Genomic DNA, 25,924 nt, shown 5'->3' with positions numbered 1-25,924 from the left:
TTACACTCTTTTACTTTGAAGTTTTTTTCCTTGGAAAAGACCCATCATTCCGCAATGATTTCCATTCAGTAAATTAATAAATAAATCCCTCTTTCTACCAGACCACACACCGTAATGTGTATGTTTGATGTGTTATAATTACGGTAATAATATTTAGGCAAGACGTCGGAGGTGGTTAACCACGACACACTCCGAGAACTGACGGGGTGGAGCAGACTTGACACAGCATCTCTCATCACGGTTTGCCGGTCCCCATCGCTTTCAGCTCGCACCACGTCAGCCCGATCTCCGTTCAGCATTCCAGCAGCTCTCGGTGTAGCAATCGCCCAAAGGCACTGGTCACAGATCGTTGTGTGCTTGTGTGTGACTGTATCTGACTCGCCTGTGGGACTCAGATCTCAACTCAGTCAGCCTTTCATCCAGGGCTCTTCACGGCCATAAGGAGGATCAAGACGTATCTGATGTAGGATCAGTGGTACGCGGTTAAAGGGGAAGCACGTAGAGCCAAAAAAGTGTTTCTGGAGGGTGCAAAAAAAACTTGTTTTGAGGTACATAAACGTAAAAAAACTAAATTAAAGCACGAACATTCTCCTTTTATTTTCTATTCCTCTCCCTTAGAAGCTAGGATGCTAAGTTGAAGACGTTTTTCTTTGGCTCGGTACACATTTGCGGATGATGTGACATCACTGTCTTTCTTTCCTTACAACTACTTTCATTCACTGTACATGTGAGACGCCCCGCTGAAATGTCCTTGAGCAAGACACTGAATCCCGACAAGGTTTTCTGTTGAGGAACCGTGATGCTGAGCTCCTGGCGTCTGAGTGAAAAGATGATTTTTTGTTCCTTCAGAATCACGAGAAATATTACTACTATATAGTATATACTATATAAACTCCGTCCCTTAAATACCTTCATAGTAAGCCACAACAATGTCAGCTCTGCACACATGCCGTTTATAAAGGTTTCATATAGAAGCAAATAAGAGGACAATGTTGTGTGTTTGAGAATAATTGCTAATTCATAATTCTGGTAATTTCCACGAAAAGAAGGAGAACTTGAACTTAGAGCCGTTTCTCACCTCTAAACACCTGGCCACCTGCACACACACACACACACACACCCTCCACTGCTGTCCTCAGGAAAATAATCAGTATGGAAGAAGAAATTGAATTCTGGTTCTTGGAAACGAGGTGTCGTGTTGAAGTCATGAAAAAGAGGGCAAAGACACCCGAGCAATAGATACAGAGATATTTAAATCCTATTGAGAGGCGACGTGCGGCCCCTCGGTGGGACTCAGGGTGTGACTCACTGCAGCTGGCACTGCCGCCACCTTATCACACACACACACACACCATTTTTTGTAAACCCTCAGGCTGTGCGTATGTTATGTGTCCCCCGTCTTTAGCGTTCTGCCGGATTCCACCTGTTAACAGACGAAGCCCAAGCTCTGCTCCACGCTGCTGTAGAATGTTGCTTGTGATCTTCTTATGAATCAGCTTATGCCAAAATATGAAAGCAGTCTGAGCGGCTGAGCCTTCCCACGAGACGTGACTTAGAAGACAGATGCTGCTAAACTTGGCCTAAGTCTAAGTCTACGTGTGTGTGTGTGTGTGTGTGTGTGTGTGTGTGCGTGTGATCCTTCTAACAACCCACTCAAGGGATTAGTGGTGGTCGGACGACTCATCGGTCAATGACTTTGGAGGAGAGGGAGGACCAGCATGCCAAGTCATCCTCATGGTGTGCGTTTGTGTTTCCACCTGTGCCTCCCCGTGGCTCACCTTGGATGTCAAGATATCATTCAAACCGGCAATTTCATAGCTTACACTTACTGCAACTTTGATGAAGTCAATTTGAAATGCAGGGACATTTGATGAAAGAGAGGAGAGGGGGGGGGGTGTTCATGGTTGCCTGTGTCTCGACAGCAATGGCCGACGGCTGAGCTTGGAACACGACCCTGGCACAGCGTCGAGCTGTTAGGCCACGCGTACGCTGCTTAAAGAGCCATGAGCAATTGCCATGATCTCGCCACAAATAATTCATGAGGAGCCCTGTAGAGGAGCTATTGAGCTAAAAAGGACGGAGGCGGTTAGGGGAGCAGACCTAAGTGAGGAAGGGAAGGAAGGCAGAGCGGGATCCATCTCACAAATGTGTCTGGAATAGAAAGGAAATCCCCCATTACCTATCGCACTGACAAGTATGCTTGTGTGTGTGTGTGTTCTTATTTTTAGACAGCCATTTGTGTTACTACAACTGAAAAAGGGCACAGTGGGAGTGTTAACAGCGTGCATCACAATAGCGAGATGTGTGTGAGATTTTTGCGAAGGCATGCGCTATGTGTGTGTGTTGGAGACGGGATGGAGTGAGTTCACATTTTTCTGACAGCCATGAAACACAAAGTGTTCCAACTGTGCGAGAATTTTTATTTGTTTCTCTCCTGAAACTGAGGGAATGTGATCTGATAGAGTACTAACAGAGAGTGAAGACGTGGATGTGAATGTGTACAGTGAGAACTTTAAATATCAGAGATGAAGGGTGAATTATTGCATTATATGGCTATCAATTAGAATATTAAAGAAACCTTTGGATGGTCTGCTGTGGACTTTGGTACAGACGCCCATGCTGCGAAGAGGGTTGACCATCTCTGACTTTTCATTTAGCGACACGTTCAGGTCAAAGTTTTCTCTCATCTTGTGAAATATCTTAACATCCGCCGGATGGATTGATGCAAATTTCTGGAGGAACATTCAATATATCCTAATAAGGAGTTCTGTGATGTAACTTTAGTGCCATCACTCGGTTTACATGACTGGTTTTGAGTTCACTGTCAACAACAACAACAACAATCATAGACTCCCATTAGGTACAGGATACATTCACAACTTTTCATTCAGTGCAATCATTGCGTCAAAATTGTCATTTGGATAACGTCTCTACACCTGCTAATCAAAAGCATGTTAGCATGCCGCCATTAGCCCTGAAGCCTCACAGAGCTGCTAACGTGGCTGTAGAGTGTTGTTTTTTACAAAGCGAGACAGCTATGGAGCCCGAGAAGACTCCTGTTTCTGACGGCGGGCGCTACGGACCAGTGAGACGCGTTGGTAGAACACAGACTAATGGGAAATTGTGAGATGGAGACAAAGGGCCTGCGTATAGGTCTCGGAGGCATGTCATTAGGCAGCGAGAGGGGTTGACTCGCTCCATCTGACATTTACCAGTCCAACTGAAAATGTCACAGAATACCAGCCTTTACGTCTGGATATAATGGCGCCTCGTACAATCCAGAGCTTTTGATCCCCCCCAAAAAACGTACTGTCCACTTTCACTAGGAAAAGGAACCCCATCCCTGTGCTCCTAAACTCCGTCACCCAGAGCTTTCAAGTCTCTACGTGATTGTTTGGCTGCGGTTGCAGGTAGTTTTCGTTCATTCCTTGAGGGAAAGTCCGGCTGGTTAGTTAATTGACTGACTGGACTGACCGGCTGGCTGGCTGAGTGGACCGGACCACATAGAGGTTTGCCAAGTGTGTCAGAAAAGGAACAAGGAAGCAGCCGGAGCTTTGTTGTGGGCCGGAGGAACAAGACGGATCCAATTTGGCCTCCGAGTGTGTGCTCAGACTTGTTTTATTTACCTCAAATTGTTGCATTTATCTTTTTTGTGTGATCTCCAACCAGAGCATGCATGACATAACTATTTAGTGAACACAATAAAAGTCATATGGGAGACTTATTCAAAAATAACAATCTCTATTCAATTAACTCGTGATGAGTAATAATCTGCCGAATTAGATTAATGTGTAAACATTTTCTCACGGTGGAAAGATTTATTTTTATGATCCGTGGGAAAACTAACAATTCCCATTTCTCTGGCCTTCCACGTGTACAGGGTGCATTTCATATTCCCACTATCACATATCACTGAAAGTGTAGTGATTTAGCCACTTCCTATTCTCCCTGCAATGTATGGGAGAATAGGAAGTGGTTAAATCTTGTTAAAAACAATAAACAAAAGCAATCAGACTGCTTGACGATGCATTCTTTACAGAGCACTGCTCTCAACCTCATTTCAAATTAAACATTAATCTCTCCCCCAATAGCTAATGTAGAAGCTAATTATGTAGAAACCCACTCATAGGCATTTTCTGTTTCTCTATGCTATGCTGCAGTGCCTTTGCTTCTCACTTTTGGGGAACCGTATTTAGATCCATGGCCTCTCGATTTGTTTTGGGGAGTGTTTCTGTCTAGTCTATTTCGGTCCTCGCTACACTATTGTCCTCGGTTGACTGATCTCACATCAAGTGCTGGGTTTATTTGGCCACTCAGGCAGATAGGCCCTGCAGCTCCCACCCGATACGCAATGCTGAATCCACTGTTAAGACCACTGTAAACCACTATAATTAAAATACTTGTTTCAAAGATTGTCTCTCTCTGAGTTAACATGTTTGAAGGGTGGCAGTTGTTTACAGATAGGAGAGGATAAAACCCGCCAGGCTGCAGTTTTCCTTCTTTTTGTTGGATGAATTGACGTTTTCTTGATATTTTTATCCCCTGCGTCTGATAAACCTTGCGTTCGAAGCGTCAGTCAGCTTAATGTTTTCCTCATCGTCTTCTTCCTCGCACACTAATTGGCGGCTGTTACATTCGAAATCCATACCCGAAGAGGATTAGGATCTTAATTAGCTGTATCACAGCCTTGGGCATATTACACGTTTGCCCAGCAGTACGCAATGCCATGAAAGCAGTGGCACAGCTTTGATGGCAACGGGAGCTTGATTCAATTAGCATCCGCTTCTCAGCTGCACTAGCTAGCGTCTCCCTCACCAGTGTCACGTCACCGTGAGGAAAGTCATGGAAATAGCCAGTCCAGCTGACAATATGAGTCACATCAACGAAGTATGAGTATTGCCATGCTTACTATGTGCACCCTATAACCTCCTACTTTAATGTTGTCATTGCTGCTTCACACCAGCGAGTCATACTGTGGAGTAAAGCTGAAGATATATGGAAGTTGTTGTTGCTCTCATTGGATGTACAATGTACAATGTACAGGCAGGAGGAGAGTTTTCTTGTTATTGTCTTTTCGTTACAACACAACACAAGTGTTCACAAGTGTGTGGTGTACTTATTAAAGTGAATTGTATTCATAAGTAAAGAATCTGAACATCTAGAATTGATTTTGTGCATTAAAAGTTCATTTTAATGTGCATTATAAAAGTGTAGCCTCTGGTTATCTGGTCATCATTCACGATATTTTTACAAACATGACACCACTCCTCTTATTTATGAGTAAATTCATAATGCACACGCACACACATATACACATGCATCTGTCTTTCTTTCTTCTTCTCCTTCTAATTATTATTATTATTATTATTATTATTTATTTATACTCTGACTTTATGATGTTATGTCCATTGTTTTGTCGTCCGCATTGTTTCATTGCCCTCTAGGTGTTATGTCTATATGTATAGTCTTTTGTCTTATAATAAAAAATTAAAAAATAAAATAAAATAAAAGTGTAGCCGAGTATGCCCTCTAGAGTTGTGCAGGTGTCCTGAAGTGTGCGTGTATCGTGTTTTGTTGTTGCATTGCCTAACCGTGCGTCCTCCCTCCCTCCGTAGGTACATCCGCACCATGTACCTCGGTGTACAAAGCCACCGGCAGAAGGAGAACCAGCGGCGTTTCTACTGGGCTATGATGTACGAGTATGCCGATGTCAACATGCTGCGCCTGCTCGAGACCTTCTTAGAAAGCGCCCCTCAGCTGGTGCTGCAGCTCTGCATCATGATCCAGTGCAACGAGGCGGAGTGGCTGCAGTGTAAGGACTTCCCTCAGGCTCCAGAGTTTACATTTGATTTGTTGCTGTTGCATTGTGTCATACGTGGATCGCCGCATGAAGCCGAGACGCTCCACAGTTTACGCCCGACCAGTTCTCATATCGTTTTATTTACAGTGTACTGTCGTGTCCCGTCTCCAACGTTCATCACTGTCGTGATCGAAACCTCTTTTACAATTCTAGTTTCCACGTGGGAAGGCGATTGGATCATAACAAGCGATACCTTGCCTGTCTGTGTGTCTATAGAAATGGCATCAACACATTTGCCGAGGAGCCACATGCAGATAATCCTCGAGTCTATCGTCTTTCATGCACCAGTTACTCCTCCGACTCTTAAAGAAACTGAATTGGTGCCCTAGGTTGAGGCCATGTTGACTGAATGACCTGAGATGGTCTTGGGAATAATGTGGCGTTCTAAAATGTGACGGATCCCTTCAGCTGAAATAAAGTGTGCCGTAAACAGGAGGTGGAATGGCAGCCAAGTCGAGATCAAACTACAACAGTTTGGGCAATGCTTGAAAATTAAGCTGGATTTTTCTTTCAATTTCTGGTGTTTTCAGAACCATCTCACAGCATCTGTCGGTATCAGCCATTCTCGATCCTTCTCTTCTTTTACTCTTCTCTCTCTTCCTCTCTTCCCAGGTTGTTCAGCCATTTCCTCCCTCGTGTCCCTGGCCTGGGTGCTTGCCTCTTATCACAAACTCCTGCGTGACTCGCGTGACGACAAGAAGAGCATGAGTTACCGGGGCGCCCTGGTGCATCTGTTCTGGCGCCTCTTCACCATCTCCTCGCGGGTGCTCTCCCTCGCTCTCTTTGCCTCGGTTTTCCACATCTACTTTGGCATTTTTGTGGTGCTCCACTGGTGCGCCATGGCTTTCTGGGTCATCCATGGCGGCACCGACTTCTGCATGTCCAAGTGGGAGGAGGTCCTGTTCAACATGGTGGTGGGCGTGGTCTACGTCTTCTGTTGGTTCAATGTACGCGCGGGCCGGACGCGGTACAGAATGGTGGCCTATTACACACTAGTACTGTTCGAGAACGCCATCCTCAGCCTCCTTTGGTACGCGTACCGTGACCCCGTCACCACTGACGCCTACGCCTCTTTGGCCCTCTGTGGTGTCTTCCTGTCCTTTGCTTCAGGTGTGGCCTGTATGGTTCTCTATTACGGGGTTCTTCACCCCATGGGCCCCCGGTTGAGCGTGCTGGTGAGCTCCTGTTGTGCCGAGCTTCTGTGGGGGCTTCCGTTACCCCCCGAGGCCGAGCCCATGGCTCCCACACCGGGCCCCCGTGGCTCTCAGGCCACCCCCACGCGGGGTCTGGCAGGGGAATACGAGGAGTCAGACGAAACACCCACGGACACCTGCCTTCCGGTTTTCCAGGTGAGGTCCACAGTGCCCGTGGATGCAGCTGGCAGGCCCATCCAGCCGGAGGGTCCACTCATCAAGATAGACATGCCCAGAAAGCGCTACCCGGCCTGGGATGCACACTTTGTGGATCGGCGCCTTCGCAGGACCATAAATGTGCTGCAGTACATTAGCCCTAATGCGGTGGGCATCAGGTATAGGGACGGTCCGCTTCTTTATGAACTCCTGCAGTACGAGTCCTCCCTCTGAAAGCTTCTCCTCCCACAGCGCTGTCACCTCCTCCGACACACGACGACACACGTGTTCCTTTCTTTCACTCTGCTCTCCCTCCTCTCCAGATACGATCTCTTTCCATTTGACACTCGGCTCTCTCCTTCACTCCCCTCTGCAGCGTGTCGGTCAACCGAAAATCTGTCAAGACCGACTGAAAACACAAGTCATGATTTATTTTTTGGGAGAAAAAAATATCCAGTACAGAGAGAAAATTATGAACCTACAGTATCTGATGTGATATAAACAGAAGTATCATATACGTCTATCTACATTGATAGAGGAGGGTTCTGTATGAGTGTGTAGATAACATATGAATGTTTCATTATGAAATGTGTTTAATGCATTATACTGTATTGGTGATTCAATCTGTGAATACTTGTGAAGGGCATATTGTATGTCCCTGTGACGACGGGACTGGCGCAAGGCCTGATGGGAATGATGGAGGAGAGTCTCAGAGGGGGCAGGTCTTTGCACATCCCAACATTTACTGCCATTCTTTATGAAAGTTATTGAAATGTATGATAATGTTTACTAAGTCCTTAGCCCGAAAGCACTGAAATTCCTATCATGACCCTGTAAATTACAGAAAGGACACAATCAAAGACACGTCTAAGAGAAGCACTTAAAAATGGATTTTCCCTCTGTGAGCTGACGTGGCTCAAGTGTATCCTGGCTGTTCTATTTTTGGGCAAAATCCTGAGTCTTAATCGCATCATGTATGGAGGGAAAAAGAAGCACATTGACCTTCAATCAGTTCCACCCACACATTACATTTTTACAGTGCAGACTGCCCTCCAGTGGAGGCACGCTGTAACAGCCTTACTAAGTTGACAGCACAACGTTTTAAGATTACCACCTGAGATGAGAAGAAAACTATTAAAAAAACAATGAAAGGAATGTAGAATGTAGTTGAAATGAGCACAACATTTTCTAAATTGGTGGCTAGAAAATAATAATAAAAAACATTCCAAATACTTTTTTTCTTTTAAAGATTGTAAGGGGGGTAGGGTAGAAGGGTACGAATGTGTGTTAACACACATTTTGGTTTGAAGTGCAAAGACGGCCTTCAAGGAATCCTCCACCATTCCCTTCTGATTCCTAGAAAGCACTCCCTTATACAACCTCCCTATTTTGATTTACTATCAGCAAATGTTTTAGGATGATTAATATATGCTTATTGGGTGCAAAGACGTGTAATAAGTTCTTGAAGAAAAAAAAAAAGACAAATCAGAGAAGATATTTATATGCTACTATACTTCAGTATGTATTTGTGTCCACAGTTATAGTCATTGACATAACTATATTTTGTCAGAACATACACTTTTTTACATCGCGAAAAAATGTTGTGCAATGCAGTGTTAAAAGGTATATTCCTCACATAGCAACTGCTCCGGCATCTGCTAGCGCAGTCGAAAACAAAAGCCAAATCTCATCTTACAGTACTGACTTTCCAATTTATCGGCGCCCTTGAACCAGTGGAAGGATAAAACGTGTGCCATCCATCGGCCTGCTGAGCAGCAGATACACACTGATGTGCATCTCTCAGCTGAACTTGCGCGAGCTCTCCGCTATAAGATACCCCATTGTATTCACTCATGACCTACACAAAAGAAAATCAAAAGAAAACATGCCTTCTTAATCAAACGAACTTGACGGAAATGACCGGAACAATTCATGAGAAAAAACCGAATGCATTTCATACTTAAATTTGATCTATTTCCTCAATGATCCATCCATATACACTACCGTTCAAAAGTTTGGGGTCACCCAGACAATTTGGTTGTTCTTCAAACTTGTGGCTCAAAGGAAGGCCAGTTTTATAGCCTCTCTAAGCAGCATAACTGTTTTCAGCTGCGCTCACATAAAAAGGGTTTTCAAGGGTTTTCTACCCCTCTGTTAGACTTCTAAGGCTATAACACAATGTACCACTACAGTAGAACACTGGAGATGGGCCTCTACACACCTCTGTAGAGACTTCATTAAACACCAGAGAATAGTCATTTACACATTAACTATGTAGAGAGTGTATTTATGATTCATTTAATGTTATCTTCATTGAAAAAAACTGTGCTTTTACTTTGAAAAATAAGGACATTTCTACGTTTTTTTTTCTTTCTAAGTGACCCCAAACTTTTGAACGGTAGTGTATATTATATATGTATATATATAGTGTGTTTTTTAACATTGCAGTGTTTGGCATCACTTCGGTATCAGGCATTTGTCAAAAATGCACCCAACGAGGGAGGCCCAAGAGCCCTTCACAAAACAGAGATTTCCTTTCTCCTGGCTCGTCGGCTTTCTGCCCAGCTGTGGCCACATGTGCCTGCTAACATCGTACTGTAAAAAGCAGATGCCATGTAAGTCCAGGCCAAAGGTGAGAGGGTTTTTTTGCCAGGGTTTGGAAAAGAACAGGAGGACAGATCGTGATAAAGGGCCTGACTGCGGTATGATTCTTGGTATGCTTGTGTGAAAAGGAATAGGCGTTTACCAATCTCGAGCACCTACAGTGTGTGTTAGGGGATCCAAGTGTGCTTGCTTGGGTTACGCATGCTCGTCTTGCGTGTCTCCTCAGCCCTCTACCACAGTTCTGTTCTCTCGCCGTTTGTTCGGCTCCATCCCTGGTTGCTGCTCCGCCCTCTTCCCCATCTCGTCGGTGCTGGGCCTTGGTGCACTCCCGTGAAACACTCTCACACTCTCTGGTCTAACTGAACAACGGGGTTGAGGCTGAACAACTGGAGATCCTGACATGAGAACATGCAATGAGGTACACTGCCATAATAACCGAGAGCTTCAACATCCAGGGTCTGCCCGCCCTTCAGATTAAAAGTGATGTTCAGCCCTGAGTATTTGAGAACTGCTTAGTCAGCTAAAGTGGACCCATGACACCATATGTATAGATATACATGAGTATGCAACCAACTGGTAGTTCAGAGGAGTTCCTCTCTGTCGTAGTGAATGAACAGCCATGTTAATAGTTAGTCAATTATTGAGTGGGGAGTATTGTTAAACTTTAAAAAGCAAAGCAAAACAGCCAATACAAGGGTTCCTCAGGACCAACAAACAAGACCCCTGAACCAGCTGACTCAGGGGTGTCTCAATGCAGTTGTCATCCGCAAGCATGTCCTCAAGGGTCTCCATTTTTTTCCTTAACATATTGCATCCTGGACCACTCCTCGGCTGGGAAAGTAACACTAGATTATGGTTTGCAAATGGTTTTCTTTTCTTAGAATGATGGATCAATGATCGATCATTCTTATTATGGTTGGGGGCAGCGGGGCGTTTTTTGTGGTAGTTGGCTGCTTGGCAAATAAATGGTGCATCCGTTTTAAACACTGCTGACCTTTTCCAGACGTGGACACATGTCCAAATCAGGTGCAAATACACTGTGATTCATCCATTTGAGAGTGTGTGTGTGCGTGTGTGTGTGTGTGTGTGTGTGTGCGTGCGTGTATGTGCAGAATGACTGTCAAAATATAGTATCGTAAACCAGATGATGTGCAACTGGGCTGCGTTTCATAGTGGTGCTTAATGTCGTGAAACATAGAGTATTTATGCTTGCTTCGCTGTGTCATTAGAAAAGCAGTAATGACGGTTAATGAAACTAATTTATTTTAATTAAGTCTGCAAAGAGTCCATATGTACAAGTCATTTTTATGAAACACACAGTATATTTTACGAATTTCTACAGAATTATCATAGTGTTGCCACTTTCTGTATCTCGTGAAAAAAAAAAGACAAACTAAAATATGGTGACGAAGTGGGTTTTAGTATTTTTCTTGTTTTCTTTCAATTACACGGGTTTCAAGAGCTACGCTACAGTGGAAGTGGCAGCCGTTACAGTACAGGGCAGCGTTACGGCTACCAAACTTTATACCATAAGCAAGGTGGCAAAGAAATATGTTACCACGACAACCACAACACAGAGAGAGAGAGAGAGAGAGCATTTGAACAGCAAGCTGGTCCTTCTCCGTCTTTGTTGTGCCTTTCGTTACTTTGGGTGCTTCGATCCCGCCACGGCAGCCAGGTTCACAAACAACAACGCCAACGTCCTTTCGTCACTCGTTTCATGTGCCAGCACACTCACCGGGACGATGGCAACACCAAACAATATTCTCCCCGTCTGTCTCCCGATAAAGCCAAGTTCTCCATTCCGTCAGCTCACACCTCGATAGGCGACGCCACCCAGTCGCACCGTTCCATCCCAGTTATCATCCACAGGACTGCACTGTTTCCTAGTTTACGGTGTTGCAACTAAACTTCACAGTGTGACATAACCAAGTGGTAGGTATGGAGTGAAACACAGTTCTTGGTTCTGTCAAAAGATATAGGAGACAAAGAAATGCGACGCTGAACATCTTCTGTACTCGAACGTAGGACTCCTCATCGGTATCACGTTGCAGCAGGTGATTCAGCAAGTGACAACGAGCAGTTCGGCCTGAGCTCAAAAGCGTTATCGTCGACCCGTTTGATGGATAGTCTTAACAGATACCGAGCGATTTGGTCAATAATTGTTTTGTACTTTTGTCTTTACATCTTCTTCTGTCTTGCAATGATGAATGATTTGTTGTGCCAAGACGTAAACTGTCTGTGTCGTTTGTCCTGTGTGAAAAATACATCCTCTCTAGCCAAAACAATAAAGCCTGCAGTTGGAATAAAACATGGAAGAAGTGAATGATGACAAAAATGCACAAAAGAAAACCCCAAAACACTTATGTTGCAATGGAACGATGAAGCAGGCCCGGTCACTGGTTCACTTTTGAATAACCTAATTTCCTGGTTTTCCCACCATCTCCCAGCATGCCTTTGGAAGTCATTGTGAGGTGACCCTCAACATTTAGCATGCTCAGTGCTCTCGACTGCACAACAAACCCTCTGATTTCTGCATTAATGTGTAGCAGCAGGTCATTGCAGTGTTTGACTTGGTTTAAGTCTGTACCTTTGTGTCATGACCATCTGTTTGGCCACGGGAGCAGATGATAAAACGGTGCATGTAGGCTACTTATTTTTCTTGATATCTTTCTTTAATTATTGTTGCTCACCTGGTGCTGAATAAATACATTTAAAAGGTGCTACCACTGTGGACTGGCGGTCCACTTTTTTACTTTCAGATAGCATAGCCTTCCGGGTGACTGAGAGGACGTGCGCCCCACAAACTTGCAGTCTCAAAATGCTCAAGAGCTAGCACCTCAAATACACACAGTTTACAGCCGAACTCAACTCTTAATGGTGCCATTTTTATTTTACAACCTGCACACAAAAGACAGAGATTATCTGTTCATATTATGTTTAATATACTGGTTTCAGCATAGAGTATGTTTTTTTTATTTTACTATGATTCAGTCTGCACTAGAATTTCTTTCTTTCTTTTCTCTGAGAGAATTAAATTAGCAGATGATAAAATTGATCTTTTTGGCAAACGCACAGGAGCACAAATGTACTTCAGCTACTGAAATTTGGGTTTAAAAAAATCTCTCTATATATAGATATATATATAGAACGTGATTGCTGTGTTGTAAATTCCTGTCATCTATATGTCCTTAATCTGTGTGTATCTATTTTTGTTGTTATTGTAGAATTGGCTGTAATATTTTTGTTTAAAAATGGATTTGATATTCCAATGAAGCAACTATGGTTGTTATATTAATTGCTGCTGATTTTTGAAATTGTTATCAAACGGTGTTTGGAAATATTGCTTTGTTTATATTGAAACAATTTCTAGATTGTGTTAGCTTGTTGGTGTATTTGACAAATCTATCAGGATACTCCGTAGACTATATGATTTAGCTGGGGTATTCCAAAAGTTGGCAAAATGTCCGTAGGTAAATTGGCTACAATCCGTAGCATCTTTAAGAAATTGTACTCATACAACCTATGTTGTGACTGAGAACATATAAGGAATAATTTCTTTGTTGTTGTTAAATATACAATGTCAGTAAATTGTTTCATGGAATCCCCGTTTCTTTAAAAAAAGCAAAACTGATGTCCTATTTTTGGGAACAATATGAGTATTACTATAACATATGGTGCTACGTTTTTTTTGGTATGTTTTGGTTTTTAGTTGAAAAGAGAAATATTATGCTGAAAATATAATGTTAAGCCTTACTGTAGATTCATATATCAGACTGTTCATCCCAGAAGAGAAAAATAAATATAGTATTTGAAAGTGCAATATATACATCAGCGCTGAAGTCGTGCATGTTTTTACACACACAACAAAGGGATTCAAGGTAGGTGTGAGATGTGAGCCGACACACAGTGAATGTGTTCTAATATATTTATTTTACGGGAGAAAGTTAAGAATTTTTCTAATCAAAGGCCTACACGCTCACACAGGTATTTTCATTTATTTTGATGAAATCTCTACAGATTAATGTTGAGTTATGCTGGGGATTACTGTATGTGACAACACAAAGCTGCTGCACTAATACAACATGATGAAGGAGTGCAAGGAAACTGAGACACATGACAATCAACATGAGAAATGGCTAATCAGGCACATAAGTGAAAACACCTGGGTGGTTTGATGAATGCTTTAACGTGGGCGCTCTCAATAAAATCAAAGTCATTTTACGAACATATAGCTAGCTGATGAGGGAAATTATTTATCACATCGAAACAATGGTTAAAATGAGGATGTTGAGAATTGGACATTGCTTACGTTTAACTTCCAGGGAAGTTTTAGTGTCTTTAGGGTCAGCAGGTGATGAGGATGAGTGTGGGGTCACTGAGATGGGCACATTTTGAAATATGATTAACTCTATCCATGCAGGATTCTCAATTAGTCTCTCACTATGTTTTTTCAACTATTAATAAAACTATTGTCAGGGCAACAAACACATTTAGACCTATTTTATAGCAGGAAAGCACATTGATTAGCAACTGCATTTAATGTAGCTATAGTTCAATTATGTATATGGGCCATACAAGTAAAAAGTCAGCTGTACAAAATAAATATAACTACATCAGGCCAATAGTTGATAGTTTTTAAGCAATAAATAAAAAGTGAGATTGGGGGGGAGAACTGAGGCAACATTTCAAACTATTCTCCAAAAGGGTAGGTTAAATTGCCGTGAAGCTGGTTTGAACTTCAAAACAATTAAATAATTAAAATTAATTTTAGAATTTAAGTAAACGTATATTTGGCCTCCTACTCATTTATAGCTGTAACTTATGTACAGGGTTCTTACACATTTTGACCAATGGATGTCCAAGACTTTTCCATAACTTTTCCATGACTTTAAACCAAATTTCCATGACCAAACTGAAATCTCGGTATAAACATGAACAATTTAGAAAATGTTGCGTATTGAGAGCGTAAGCCGGCTTATATTTTGAGCGTCTTTCTTGAAAAAATATATTAATTATTTCAAACTCGGCGTAAATGAACATGTGATGATAACAAATTTCCATGACTTTTCCAAAACTTAGTTTTTTCCATTTCTTTTCCAGGCCTGGAAATGATCATTTTAAAATTCCATGACTTTTCCAGGTTTTCCATGACCGTACGAACCCTGTATGTATTTGGTCTGAAGAAAGTCTCGCTCATTAAATGATCTTTGTCAAACAGCCTCTGGCTTGTGAAACAGTGGCAGCTGTTTTGGTTCGTGCAGAGCAAAGCATGCTGGACCACAGCTCTACGCCCAAAATGGCGACACGATTGAAAAGTTTTGCCTGTTTTAGCCGAGTTTGTCTTCCTCACAGACTACTTGTTTAGTATAGTGTTCTCGGCACAAACGCATATTACTTTCACACTGGTGGCACGCCGGTATTTTCTTCAAATGACTGTTATATAAGGGAGGAGGAAATCAGGATGGCGTTTCGCTATCCGCTCACATTACCAACGCCAGGTTAACAAGCTCGTAACTACTTTCTGATGAGCGCTGGTTAAAAAGCTTCGCTCGCTGGCGACAGTTATGTCTCGTCTCAACTGGATCTCCACGCTGAATGTGAGGAAGAGGGGATTTCCATAGAAATGGAGGAGGATGTGAAAAAAGTGAAAAAGGTAAGTCGGGCGGTTGACAGTTACTTTTCACCGCAAGTTGCCAAGCTAGCGTGCTCACTTTCTATCAAGTCAGACCCGGCTAACTTAGCGGCTAGCTGACCAATTTAAGATAGATATCAAGCAAATATGAGCGACCTGGGGGAGAAGCAGTCACTTTAACACGGCGACAGATGAACACGGTGTTTATTAGAGGGGGGGGATGTGTAGCGTTACATGTGCGTATTGGATTATAGCTAACGCTAAATAAAGGGACCGCTAAATTCAGTAAAGCGCAACAGATTGAACCACATTAAGTGTTGACATTAAGATTGTAAACGTGTCGTTACTCTGTCGGATTCAGGATGATTGTATTGTTCTAAAATAGCTTATCAACTTCCACAGTGTTTTGCCGTCGTTCGTTTTGTAGTCAGTTGTGGTCATTTACGTCAAACGTAAAGTACTTTCACGGAAAGCGTCAGCCATCGTCGTGCGACTCTGTTGAGTTGATTTTAAACGGTGAGAGTTGATGCTGGTAAAATCAGTGTTTTCAAAACATGTTACGAAAGCACAGCCGGGTTTTCCAGGAGTAATAAGGTTCAAGGTTTATAATTTGCCATCTGTGCCTAGAGCAGCAGTCCAGACACATTGGGATTATTTTGCAGGACTCTCCGAGTCAACAGAGATACAAAACAAACACACTATAATCATAATAGTAACAGTAATAATAATACAAATATGAAAAATATATTTTTTTAAACACTGTACAAGAAACACACTGTACATAGTGTGGTAAAGTGCATGCAGTATTAACAGTATTAAGTACAGGAAGAGGTTATCAAAAATAAACATAAGAAAGGAGAGTGCACTAATAAGTAGGTAAGTAGGCTAGTGCTGTACCTAGCTTGTAAAAAGAAAGAAAGAGGGGGAAGGGGACAGTTATATGGGGATATTGCACATGTTTAATAATAATAATAACCCTCGTTATGTGTCTGCGTTGGTCATGAGGTTGTGTTTGACATCAGCTGTCGAAGGCAGCGGTTATCAGCGTCAGTCATGCCAAAGGGAATCGGCACCAGTCCACTCACACAGCCTCATGATCCCGTTTGACAGAGAGACAGATCTGTATGTCCAGACACAGCCGACATTCCTTTCATCTATGTGTTGGAGCAGACACAAAGGAGCGTTTTCCTTCTGGTCGACACAGGAGGAAGCTGAAGGGCAGGACCCACCAAACCGAGGCAGGACATGACACTGAGACGCGTAATGCAAAGTGGCTTAGTGTCTTGCTGGTCATTCCATATTATAAAAAAAAATTCTATGACAGAAGCGCTGATATTACTCATCTAATTCCACCTTCCCTCGATGTGAAGGGGAATTTGGACGGAAATGAAGTGATATCCTGGTGTGAAGAGGGTTTGTTGTGACAAGGACATGTTTTTGTCTGCCGTGTTGACGAATCCAAATTCTGCTCGGTTTGATAAGATATACTTTTAAAACTTCCACTCCAGAATACCTTTTTTATTGCTCATTCCAAGTAGTTTGTTTGTGGCGGCGGAAACATTCTTTTTAGCCTTTTATCGTCTAATTTATGTATTTAACTTTATGAAACCGTAGCACCTACTGTTCAGGATTGATCTTTACTTCGAGGCATCACCAACGCATACTATGTGCCACATGGTGGGGATAATGAGCACAGTATTGTTACGTTCATCTTTTAACTGATTTTATGTGAACTTCTTTAAAGTCTTTAAGCTGTTAAAGGTATCTGGAAGAGGGAATCAGACGGCTATATACAAATTAAGTTGTCCATTAAATCCATCTTCCCTTGTCGCCGTAGCCATCACAGCGCAAAGAAGACAGACTTCCCCTCCACTTATGTTTTTTTTTCTTTTTTCTGCTGACTTTCACCCAAAAGGCACTTGTTCACCTTGAGCCAATTTGCTGGGGTCAACCACAGTAGCTCTGGTCTCACATGTCACAAGGATAAGCCTTAACATGTGAATGCTCTTTGTTTTCACTCTTAAATAATGCACTGGTTGTCGGTCGCGCTATAGAGGTTAAAGTCTGTGATCAAATGTCCGCACATCAGGCAGGAGCCACATTATGGCGACAGTTTAAGAGTCAAATACACCTTCCTGACACTTCTCTGCATTCATCACTATTGTGTTCTGCAATTCTGCTTAAACTTCACCTCATTGTGTGCACTTGTCGCTTCATTGAACCTGCCGTGTACACAGCGTTTCAGACTGGACGTCTGTGGCTTGCATTATGGAGGAGAGCAGGTCTTTACGCGTTCGGACCTTTAGTTGCAGAGTCCTGATCGATTGATGCAAGGCAGCAATCGCAATAAGATCCGGAGCAGATTATCACCCTCTCTGCATGTTGTCAACAGCTGTGGAGCGGTTTTCAAAACATGAGTTGACACGGTTTTGAAAGCGTTTCGATGCGTGTGACATCACAGGAAGTTGTGGCGAGTCCCTTTCCTGTTGAGGACAGAAACTCTGCGAGGGGAGTCGCATTGTGTTTGCACGTCTGTCACCGGTTGGCAGCTGTCGCTGTCCGCGAGGGGAGGCGACAGGTGACCCGTTCAGACATTGGGAGCGTGGCAGCGTCCGTGGCGACGCCAGAAGAGGGTTCATGGAGAACGAGGTAGGCTTTAAAGAAGGCTTTGAGCTAGAAACACGCAAACAAACTGTGTTGTGTTTTTCTAAAGCTATGACAATCGATCAGGGCGTTGGTTAAGCACACTTAACTGAGCTGGTGTTGCATATGCAATGCAGGAGCTTTAATGTATTCCAGCAGAAATTACAAGGCATATAAGTACCGTAGTTAACAGAAGTATAATATAGTTTCTGGATGTGTTTTTGGGGAGAAATATGAAACGTGTTGCTGCGATTGCTTTACTTTGTTGCAACTAAATCATATTTAGTTAATAGATATGAGTAGGCCTGTAAATATGTATAATATACTATTGCATAGAAACAAATGACGCCAACGGTTCATCATTTGAGAGTTTAAACTGTTATACAAACGCACAAATGTCGTCGTGTCTTACTGCGTGTCGGACGGCGGCTTCGCAATCTTCTGATGTCTCTTCTCAACTCCGCTGTCTTTGTCTTCATTCGCCAGCCGGGTATCGTGTCTCCGTTCAAGCGAGTGTTCCTGAAAGGAGAGAAGGGGAGAGACAAGAAGGCGCAGGAGAAGGCCACTGAGCGTAGGGCACTCCACACCTTCTCGCTCTCTCAGCCCGACCACCGCATTGACCCCGACATCCTGCTTAATGACTACATCGAGAAGGAAGTCAAAGTGAGTGACACGGTGTGTGTGTGTGTGTGTATCTCAATGTTGTAGCACTATTACATTACATTACATGTCTTTTAGCAGACGCTTTTATCCAAAGCGACTTACAATAAGTGCATTTCAACCGAGAGTACAAACTAAGAACAACAAGAATACAGGAAGTAACATTTCCTCAACATAGTCGAACTACTAAAGTACCATAAGTAAGAGCTATTTAAGTGCCACTGAAGTGCAAATCTGTGTTTTAATCCAGATATAGTCGGAAAAGGTGTGTTTTCAGTCTCCGGCGGAAGATGTAGAGACTTTCTATTCACCTGTGATCATTAAATCATGTGTGCATGTTCTGTGTTGTCCAGTACCTGGGACAGCTGACTTCAGTTCCAGGATACTTGAACCCATCAAGTCGCACTGAAGTGCTGCAGCTCATTGACAATGCAAGGGTAAGTTTCTAATTTGACGTGGTCCATCAGTCGGTGGCTCAAAATGAGCTGGGATATATTTTCACATGACATTATGAATTATATTCAATTAATAAAAAATTTATTATTATATATAACTGCCTTCTCTAGAGTTCTGACTTTAACATTCACTTGATTATTTTATTTCTTACCAAGCCCATAAACCTTCATTCAAAGAGATAATATGTCTTTGTGTTTCTCAGAAGTCCCATCAGTTGTCAGGCCAGCTGAGCTCAGAACTGGACGCAGTGGTGAGCTTGTCGGCCTACAACATAAAGCTTGTGTGGCGCGATGGAGAAGACATCATCCTGAGAGTGCCCATCCATGATATCGCTGCTGTCTCCTACATCAGGGATGACTCTCTGCACCTCGTGGTGATCAAAACGGGTAAATAAGCAAAAAAAGATTCAATGGTTCCAGTCGGTGTTTAAATGAGTCATATTGTTGTTGCGTTCAGAGGAGGAGGAGGAGGAGGAGGAGCTTCATACAGTGATCTCTAGACAGTAAATATCTGTCCTGTTGAAACGCACTTTAGAAATGTGTCTCCTCTTTCTGGTAAGAAATAATGGGAAATTATTTAGTAACTCAAGACATTGTGGCCCAATAATAAAGAAACGTTTTCATTCATACATCAATTCTTGAGACAACAATTGCACATTTGAATAATTTAATCTGACTGTACCCTTGTCTGTGTTCTTCAGCCCAGGAGTCGGGAGGTTCTCCTTGTCCCAGCTCGTGTCCTGATCTCAATAAGTCTCAGACCCTGAGCTCTTTATCGGAGGGCGGAGCCGTGCTGGTGGAAGTCTGCTGTCTGCTTGTGCTGGCTGTTGATAACAAGGTATCATTTTGAATCTGCAGAGTTTATTTTTTTAAGTTCGGTTACACGGGTGGAACGATGCCTTTTGGACCACGGTTCACAACAAATTACTGAGAAATATTTAAATTAACATTTTGGCTGTACTGCTGTTTCTTAAAGGTTCCCTCTGTTGCGTTGGACCTCTAGCAGCATTTTAACAAGTGTTAACTTGACTTGTGTCGTCTTAGGCAGCAGCAGAGGAGTTGTGTCTCCTGCTCAGCCAGGTCTTTCAGATCGTTTACACGGAATCAACCATCGACTTCTTGGACAGAGCCATTTTTGATGGAGCAACTACGCCGACCAGACACCTTTCTCTCTACAGTGGTAAAGGGAAAAAAACAGACTTGCTCCAACAAAAAAGATTACTGAAGCTGTTTTTATTTTCACAAACTTTAACAAGTGTGTTTTTGTAAAATGATATTTGGTGTAATGTAGCTTTATTCTTTCTTCAGATGATTCTTCAAGTAAAGTGGATGTTAAGGAGGCCTTTGAAGAAGAAGAAGCCAGCACATTGTGAGTATACAGTGGAGGAGCCGGACCTCGAGGAGTCCATATTGGCCTCAGTGATGCAGAAAGATCTCGACGCGCCTCTGCAACTCTTTTACTTTTACTTGTCACTTACAAAGGATGTGTCATTCTCTCAGCCCCTTTCAGGTCTCTATGGAGGCAGAAGGAAACTCTCCATCGGCATCGACCCCGGCGTCCCCACAGACGAAGACTGCGAGTGAAGGAGAGCTCAGCACCACTGCGGCCGAGCTGCTGCAGGACTACATGACCACCGTACGGTTTCCTCGTCGCGTGACGTTTTTCCCAGCATGTTATTTCAAGCTGCGTTCATTCTTGTTTTGACTTCCAATCTGTTTTTTCTTCCCCTTCTAGCTGCGCACAAAGCTCTCATCGCAGGAGATCCAGCAGTTTGCCACCTTGCTTCACGAATACCGTAATGGATCCTCCATTCATGAGTTCTGCATCAACCTGCGACAGCTCTATGGGGACAGCCGGAAGTTCCTTCTACTTGGTACGACCACTGGAGATGTGAATCCGTTTGAACAAAACAATGGTCCCGTCTCGTCTGTCCTTAAAGACGTCGAGATGACCCTGTGCATTGTAATGTGTAATGTGCCCCTGCAGGCCTGCGACCCTTCATACCAGAGAAGGACAGCCAGCACTTTGAGAATTTCCTCGAGACCATCGGGGTGAAGGACGGCCGCGGCATCATCACAGACAGCTTCGGTCGTTACCGACGCACAGCCAGCTCCGCCTCCGATTCCACCACCAACGGCAACGGAGCGGCGGGAGGCAGCGCCGCCTCGGACGAGGGCCGGGAGGGCGACGAGTGGGACCGCATGATCACCGACATCAGCAACGACATCGAAGCGCTCGGCTGCAGTATGGACCAGGAGGGCGTGGCGCCCTGACACGATGAATAAAGGGAGGTATTTTTAGCAGGAGCCGAGGACTCCTCAAATGAACAGGAGGCAACGAGCTGAGCGGATCAGATGAAGGGGATCCTCAGCACTGACCGAAGATTGTCGTTTATTGTATTTTCCTCTAATTATCAAGAGGCGTTCCATTTTCCCGACGCACTCGAGGGAAACCTCAACCTATTGCCACAGAAACATGAAGTCAACAAATGCACTTATACATGACGAGCAGTTAGTTGGCCATTTTTGCAATTCAGAGGGATTCATAGCCTCTGATATATATATATATATTTCTTTTTACTTTTCTTTGATTTTGTACTTTATTGGCAGTATCTGCCACGGCTTTGAGATTATTTCAGTCTCTTTTGAATACCATCAAAAATGTTTTTTGAAGCTCAAGACTGAGGCTGTACTTGTTTGTGCTATCGTAAAACTATCGGTCACTCGGCTTCATCCACCAGGAGAACTTTGGTTATTTTCATGCGTTTCATATTCTGTTTGTCGCTGTGACAGCGGAACATTTAGCTATATTTAGTTTTTTAGTAAGATTTGTGTACCACTTTGTTTCACACTATCCTTTTGTTTACTCATTCATATATATATATATATATATGTATATTGCCTGATTCAAACTGACCAAGGAAATGCTGTCAAATTGTCATTCAATTAAATCGATTGAATGGCGACTGCATCTGACAAAGCCATTTAGGTGATGGCTGATGTGAATCCGTTTTTTGTTCTTCTCGTGCCGGCCGTCTTACGTCTTGTGACATTTCATTTATCTGTGTCATCGTGCCTTTACACTGCAGTGCTGCAGCCAACTGTCTGTCACAGAGACGGGTAATTATGAACTGTAACTACAGTCGTTGAGCAAATCATGGTTATTAAATAACAGCTACTTTGCAATGTCTGCTTTCTTTGTTAAATTATAAGCATTACAAAAGATGATTATCCGTCACGCCTGCATTGAGCGGTTTTATTTGATTTTCATTCAGCAAAACTGTCGCTTCACAAGGGGTGAAAGTTTAATTTGGTTATTATCCTCTCCGTCTGATTATTTGCTTGGATGCACTTACGCTGCAGGTGGAACTTCAGTCTGAGTTCCATCAAAGCAATCACGCCAGATGTTCCCCCTCAAAGTTGGGGATTAGTTTTGTAAGTCTGAGTGCCTTTGAGAAATTGGCAGGACCGTTTGAGTCGAGCACATTCCAGTCTGCAAAAAGCCGGCTTTCCTCCGCAGGTTTGAGGCGGTCTCGGGGTCATGAACCGGCGGGAACACGACACCTGGGTTCAAACGGACAGGTCGGCTCGAGACGCCGTCTGGCCCCACAAAGAGACGAGACCATCAAGAAGCCGATGATCCGATTCCTTCTCACGACACGAGCGCGCTGTTTGTGGTTCGTTTACGGCGATGTCGAGTCATTGTTTTTTGGAGCAGAGGGAGAGTAAATGGTTGTTTTGGACATGGCTTAAGTCAAATGTAACCATGTCTACTTTCTCACAGTGCTCGGGGAACTCCTAATTGGCCGCCTGTAAATTCTCCTCTTAATCCAGTTCTGAGAGCAGGATGACTTCTCTCGTTGCTGAAACAAGTAATTATTAAATAGATCAGTCGGTCTAATTAAGGCATTACAAGATCCCCCGCTGCCTTTATAAAGGGTTTTCCAATTATCTTTACGACTGCACTGCCGCCCATCGCCTCGCATGAGCATGCCTCAAGGAGAAGTCAGGCGGGCGTTCATTTACTGAGGGGATCATTAGTGGGACGAAGGAGAACTTAAGCTTTCAGTACCAATGGCACGAAGATTACATGTAGAAGTCTGACTACAGTGTGTGGGCAACAGCCAACGGTTGTTTGAGATCGGCATCGACACACAAATATATATATATATTTAAAAAAAGAAACCCTTGATTCACATTCAAGGCCCACTAGCCAAATCTCAGAGTATGCAGCCCAATCCAAAATGAAAAGGAAACAGAAAGCAAGGAGCTTTCCCCAAATTATTTTTAGCATCAAGACATGTTTAATATGTTTTAATATGTGTCCAGGAGCTGATCCAAGAGTTCCTCTGACCTTCAGCCAAGAATCGTTGTCTGGACATTTGGGGGGTTTAACTGTGTGGTCAGACGTAAGCCTCCGCAGAATGTCTGACTCGGCTCTTATTGCCACATCATTAAAAAGTGACGGGTGCCTTTGTAGGTTAAGAGTTTAAAATGATTGTAGTCAGAAATATATCTTTGCAAGTGATGACAAATATATATTTTGTCATCGCATCATCTAGGTCAGCAGTCAAAAAAGGAGCCCGAATGAGAAATAACCCATGAAACGTTCCCTTTCCTGTCTCCTCGATGCGTCCCGTCTCCTTTGCTCCGGTGTTCCGGTCTCACACGTCTCATCCTTACAGTAAATCTCAGCTGTGATGGCATGAACCCAGACACTTCACACACAAAACCTCGGCGTGAAGATGCCGTCTGGGACGCTCGCCAGGCTCGCCGGGTCCGGGTTCCAACAGTCAATCACGGCCGCGTCTGCAGCTCAGTCGTGGCGAGAGCTGAGATTCTCAGGTGTGACATCTCTTGTATTCCTGGAACAGGAGGACGGCTGCATACCCAGTTGTGAACATCTGTGTAGCAATAAACTGCTTCCTAACCGGAGTATATACCATCTTATATCGTTTAAACTGAATGCAGAGTCTAATAAAACTTCATTTTCATCCTCCAAAACCAACGTTGGCCTCTGGCCTCTAATACGGTTTGTGGTATTCATGCTTCAGCAGCAGAGATGCTGCCTGATTCTATGCCCGTCTAATCATGTTGTTATGCAAATGAGATGGTTTTGGCATGGACTTATTAAACCGGCAGTCTCCAAGGACAGCTGCTGGAATCCAAACGAGCACAAGGAACCTTTTTGTTTTTCATTTTCTCTGGAACAAATAGTTTCTTGGATTTCATTTTTTAATGCAGTAGCTCAAAAAAAAAACTTCCGGTAGAACAGAAGGAAGAAGAGATGACATCTCCGTCCCCAGGGAAAAAAGTATGCGACGGCCCCGTCTGGCAGCCTTTCAGTCAAAAGAGAATCGTGGATTCTACCAGTAAAGCCCACGTGAGGCTGGAGCTCATGCATTAAGGTCTCGGGCTCAGTCACCAGATGGAAAGGGATACAGACACTGTATCCCCCCCCCCCCCCCCTCATGCAACTATTTCGCAGGACAAAAGAATCGGGAACCAAAACAACATGAGAATGAGAAGATGAGAAATGGTGTGCGATACCCAGTTTGTTCTAGTTTCCACAGGTCGTGGGGATGATTTGACATTTTGGGGAATCGCATCGAAGGCCTCATCTCCCGGGTCTTTCCGTGGGTCAGTGAACACTTTAATAAACGGTGTGCCGTTTGTCTTCTCATGTCAAGTCTCGCCGCCAGGAGAAAAACCTAGGTGAGATTTTGGTGTGCCAATTAAAGGATGACAAAGAATAGGATAATACTTCTTCCATCGATTCTTAAAATGTATTTCCAGTACATTCGTGTCATCTTACCAGCACTAACAGTGGCACACTTAACCCTCCTATTACCTTTGGGGTCAATTTGACCCCATTCAATGTTTAACGTCTCTAAAAAAATGATTGACATCTTTTTTTTTTGCTTCATATTTCACGACTTTTCCTAATTTATTGGGGACAACTGGGAAAACATAGAATTCACATGATATTTTTTCAATGCTCTGAACACAACTTGCACCCATCGGTGTTTTTTGGGGTCAATTTGACCCCAGGCTGTTTTTCACTGTGTAAAACATAAGAAATATCAACTTTTTTATTTTTTTAAAGAGCTATTTAGGTAGTCAACAAACAAACATAAAGTACCTGACACTTAAACTTGGGAAACAATATTAATTATAATACTTATCTGGAGGTTTTAATTGCTCGGGTGAAAATGACCCCACGGGTAAAAGATGTTAGTAAATCTGAAGGTAACCGGAGGGTTAAGGGGTCATATTTGACCAAACCAGTTCTAAAGAATGTTCCAGTCTATTAAGGGCTCAGCAACACAAGATCAGCTCGCTGTCAAAGGGACACGACTGAGACAAAGGCTTGACGACAGTATTGTGTTGGTAAAAAACGTAAATGAAGCCGATGATATCACGTTGGAGCATTCTGAGCCGTGGAGACGCCGTATTGACGTTATTTCATCGGTCGTTATAAGAGGCAGTGTGTGGCTTTTGTTCAGATTGAATGACATCGGGGACACAAGGAGGAGCAGCTCCTGGTCTGTGCTCTGGGATGTGCTCCACTCATCTTCCATAAACTTACATTTCAAATACAAAACCCCACAAAGAAGAGCATTAGTAATGAAAAGTTGCCTCCAATGTTAGAATCCCATCACGAGATCGGCATCGTCGTGTTGTTCTGGTCCGAACAGATCGATGATGTAATGCAATG

The 25,924-nt window shown here is 43.3% G+C and overlaps 2 protein-coding genes across 3 annotated transcripts in view; both read left to right on the top strand.

Moving 5' to 3' along the window:
- The window catches only part of xkr6b (XK, Kell blood group complex subunit-related family, member 6b), a 45,015-nt gene extending 37,572 nt beyond the window's left edge, over window positions 1-7,443 (top strand). Inside the window, exons 2-3 of the mRNA XM_056428427.1 lie at window positions 5,616-5,812; window positions 6,473-7,443. Of these exons, the coding sequence (XP_056284402.1) occupies window positions 5,616-5,812; window positions 6,473-7,443 (1,168 nt within the window). The remainder of the gene's footprint in view (window positions 1-5,615; window positions 5,813-6,472) is intronic.
- Window positions 7,444-15,094: 7,651 nt separating this feature from the next.
- ccm2 (CCM2 scaffold protein) lies at window positions 15,095-22,392 on the top strand. Of its 2 annotated transcripts, none has more exons than XM_056428825.1 (10): window positions 15,095-15,469; window positions 18,578-18,754; window positions 19,105-19,188; window positions 19,410-19,593; window positions 19,908-20,044; window positions 20,251-20,386; window positions 20,515-20,575; window positions 20,707-20,842; window positions 20,942-21,080; window positions 21,194-22,392. In XM_056428825.1, the coding sequence occupies exons 1-10, from the start codon at window positions 15,440-15,442 to the stop codon at window positions 21,478-21,480; spliced, it is 1,371 nt and encodes a 456-aa protein (XP_056284800.1). In that variant the 5' UTR covers window positions 15,095-15,439; the 3' UTR covers window positions 21,481-22,392. The 2 variants fall into 2 exon arrangements, with proteins under 2 accessions (XP_056284800.1, XP_056284801.1); XM_056428826.1 differs by having other exon boundaries at window positions 20,251-20,465; window positions 20,498-20,575.
- The last annotated feature ends 3,532 nt before the right edge of the window (window positions 22,393-25,924 follow it).

This window comes from Pseudoliparis swirei, chromosome 12 (genome assembly GCF_029220125.1).
Source record: "Pseudoliparis swirei isolate HS2019 ecotype Mariana Trench chromosome 12, NWPU_hadal_v1, whole genome shotgun sequence".
NCBI lineage: Eukaryota > Metazoa > Chordata > Actinopteri > Perciformes > Liparidae > Pseudoliparis > Pseudoliparis swirei.
Note: the sequence above shows the minus strand (reverse complement) of the source record. Positions and strands in the feature narration are given on the sequence as shown.

What these genes read in the sequence shown, in the direction of transcription:
- ccm2 (XM_056428826.1), top strand. Translation starts at nt 15,440, where the DNA reads ATGGAGGAGGATGTGAAAAAAGTGAAAAAG. An exon ending in ATGTGAAAAAAGTGAAAAAG is followed by an intron (nt 15,470 to 18,577) that starts GTAAGTCGGGCG and finishes TTCATTCGCCAG; the next exon opens with CCGGGTATCGTGTCTCCGTT. An exon ending in TGCAGGACTACATGACCACC is followed by an intron (nt 20,843 to 20,941) that starts GTACGGTTTCCT and finishes TTCCCCTTCTAG; the next exon opens with CTGCGCACAAAGCTCTCATC.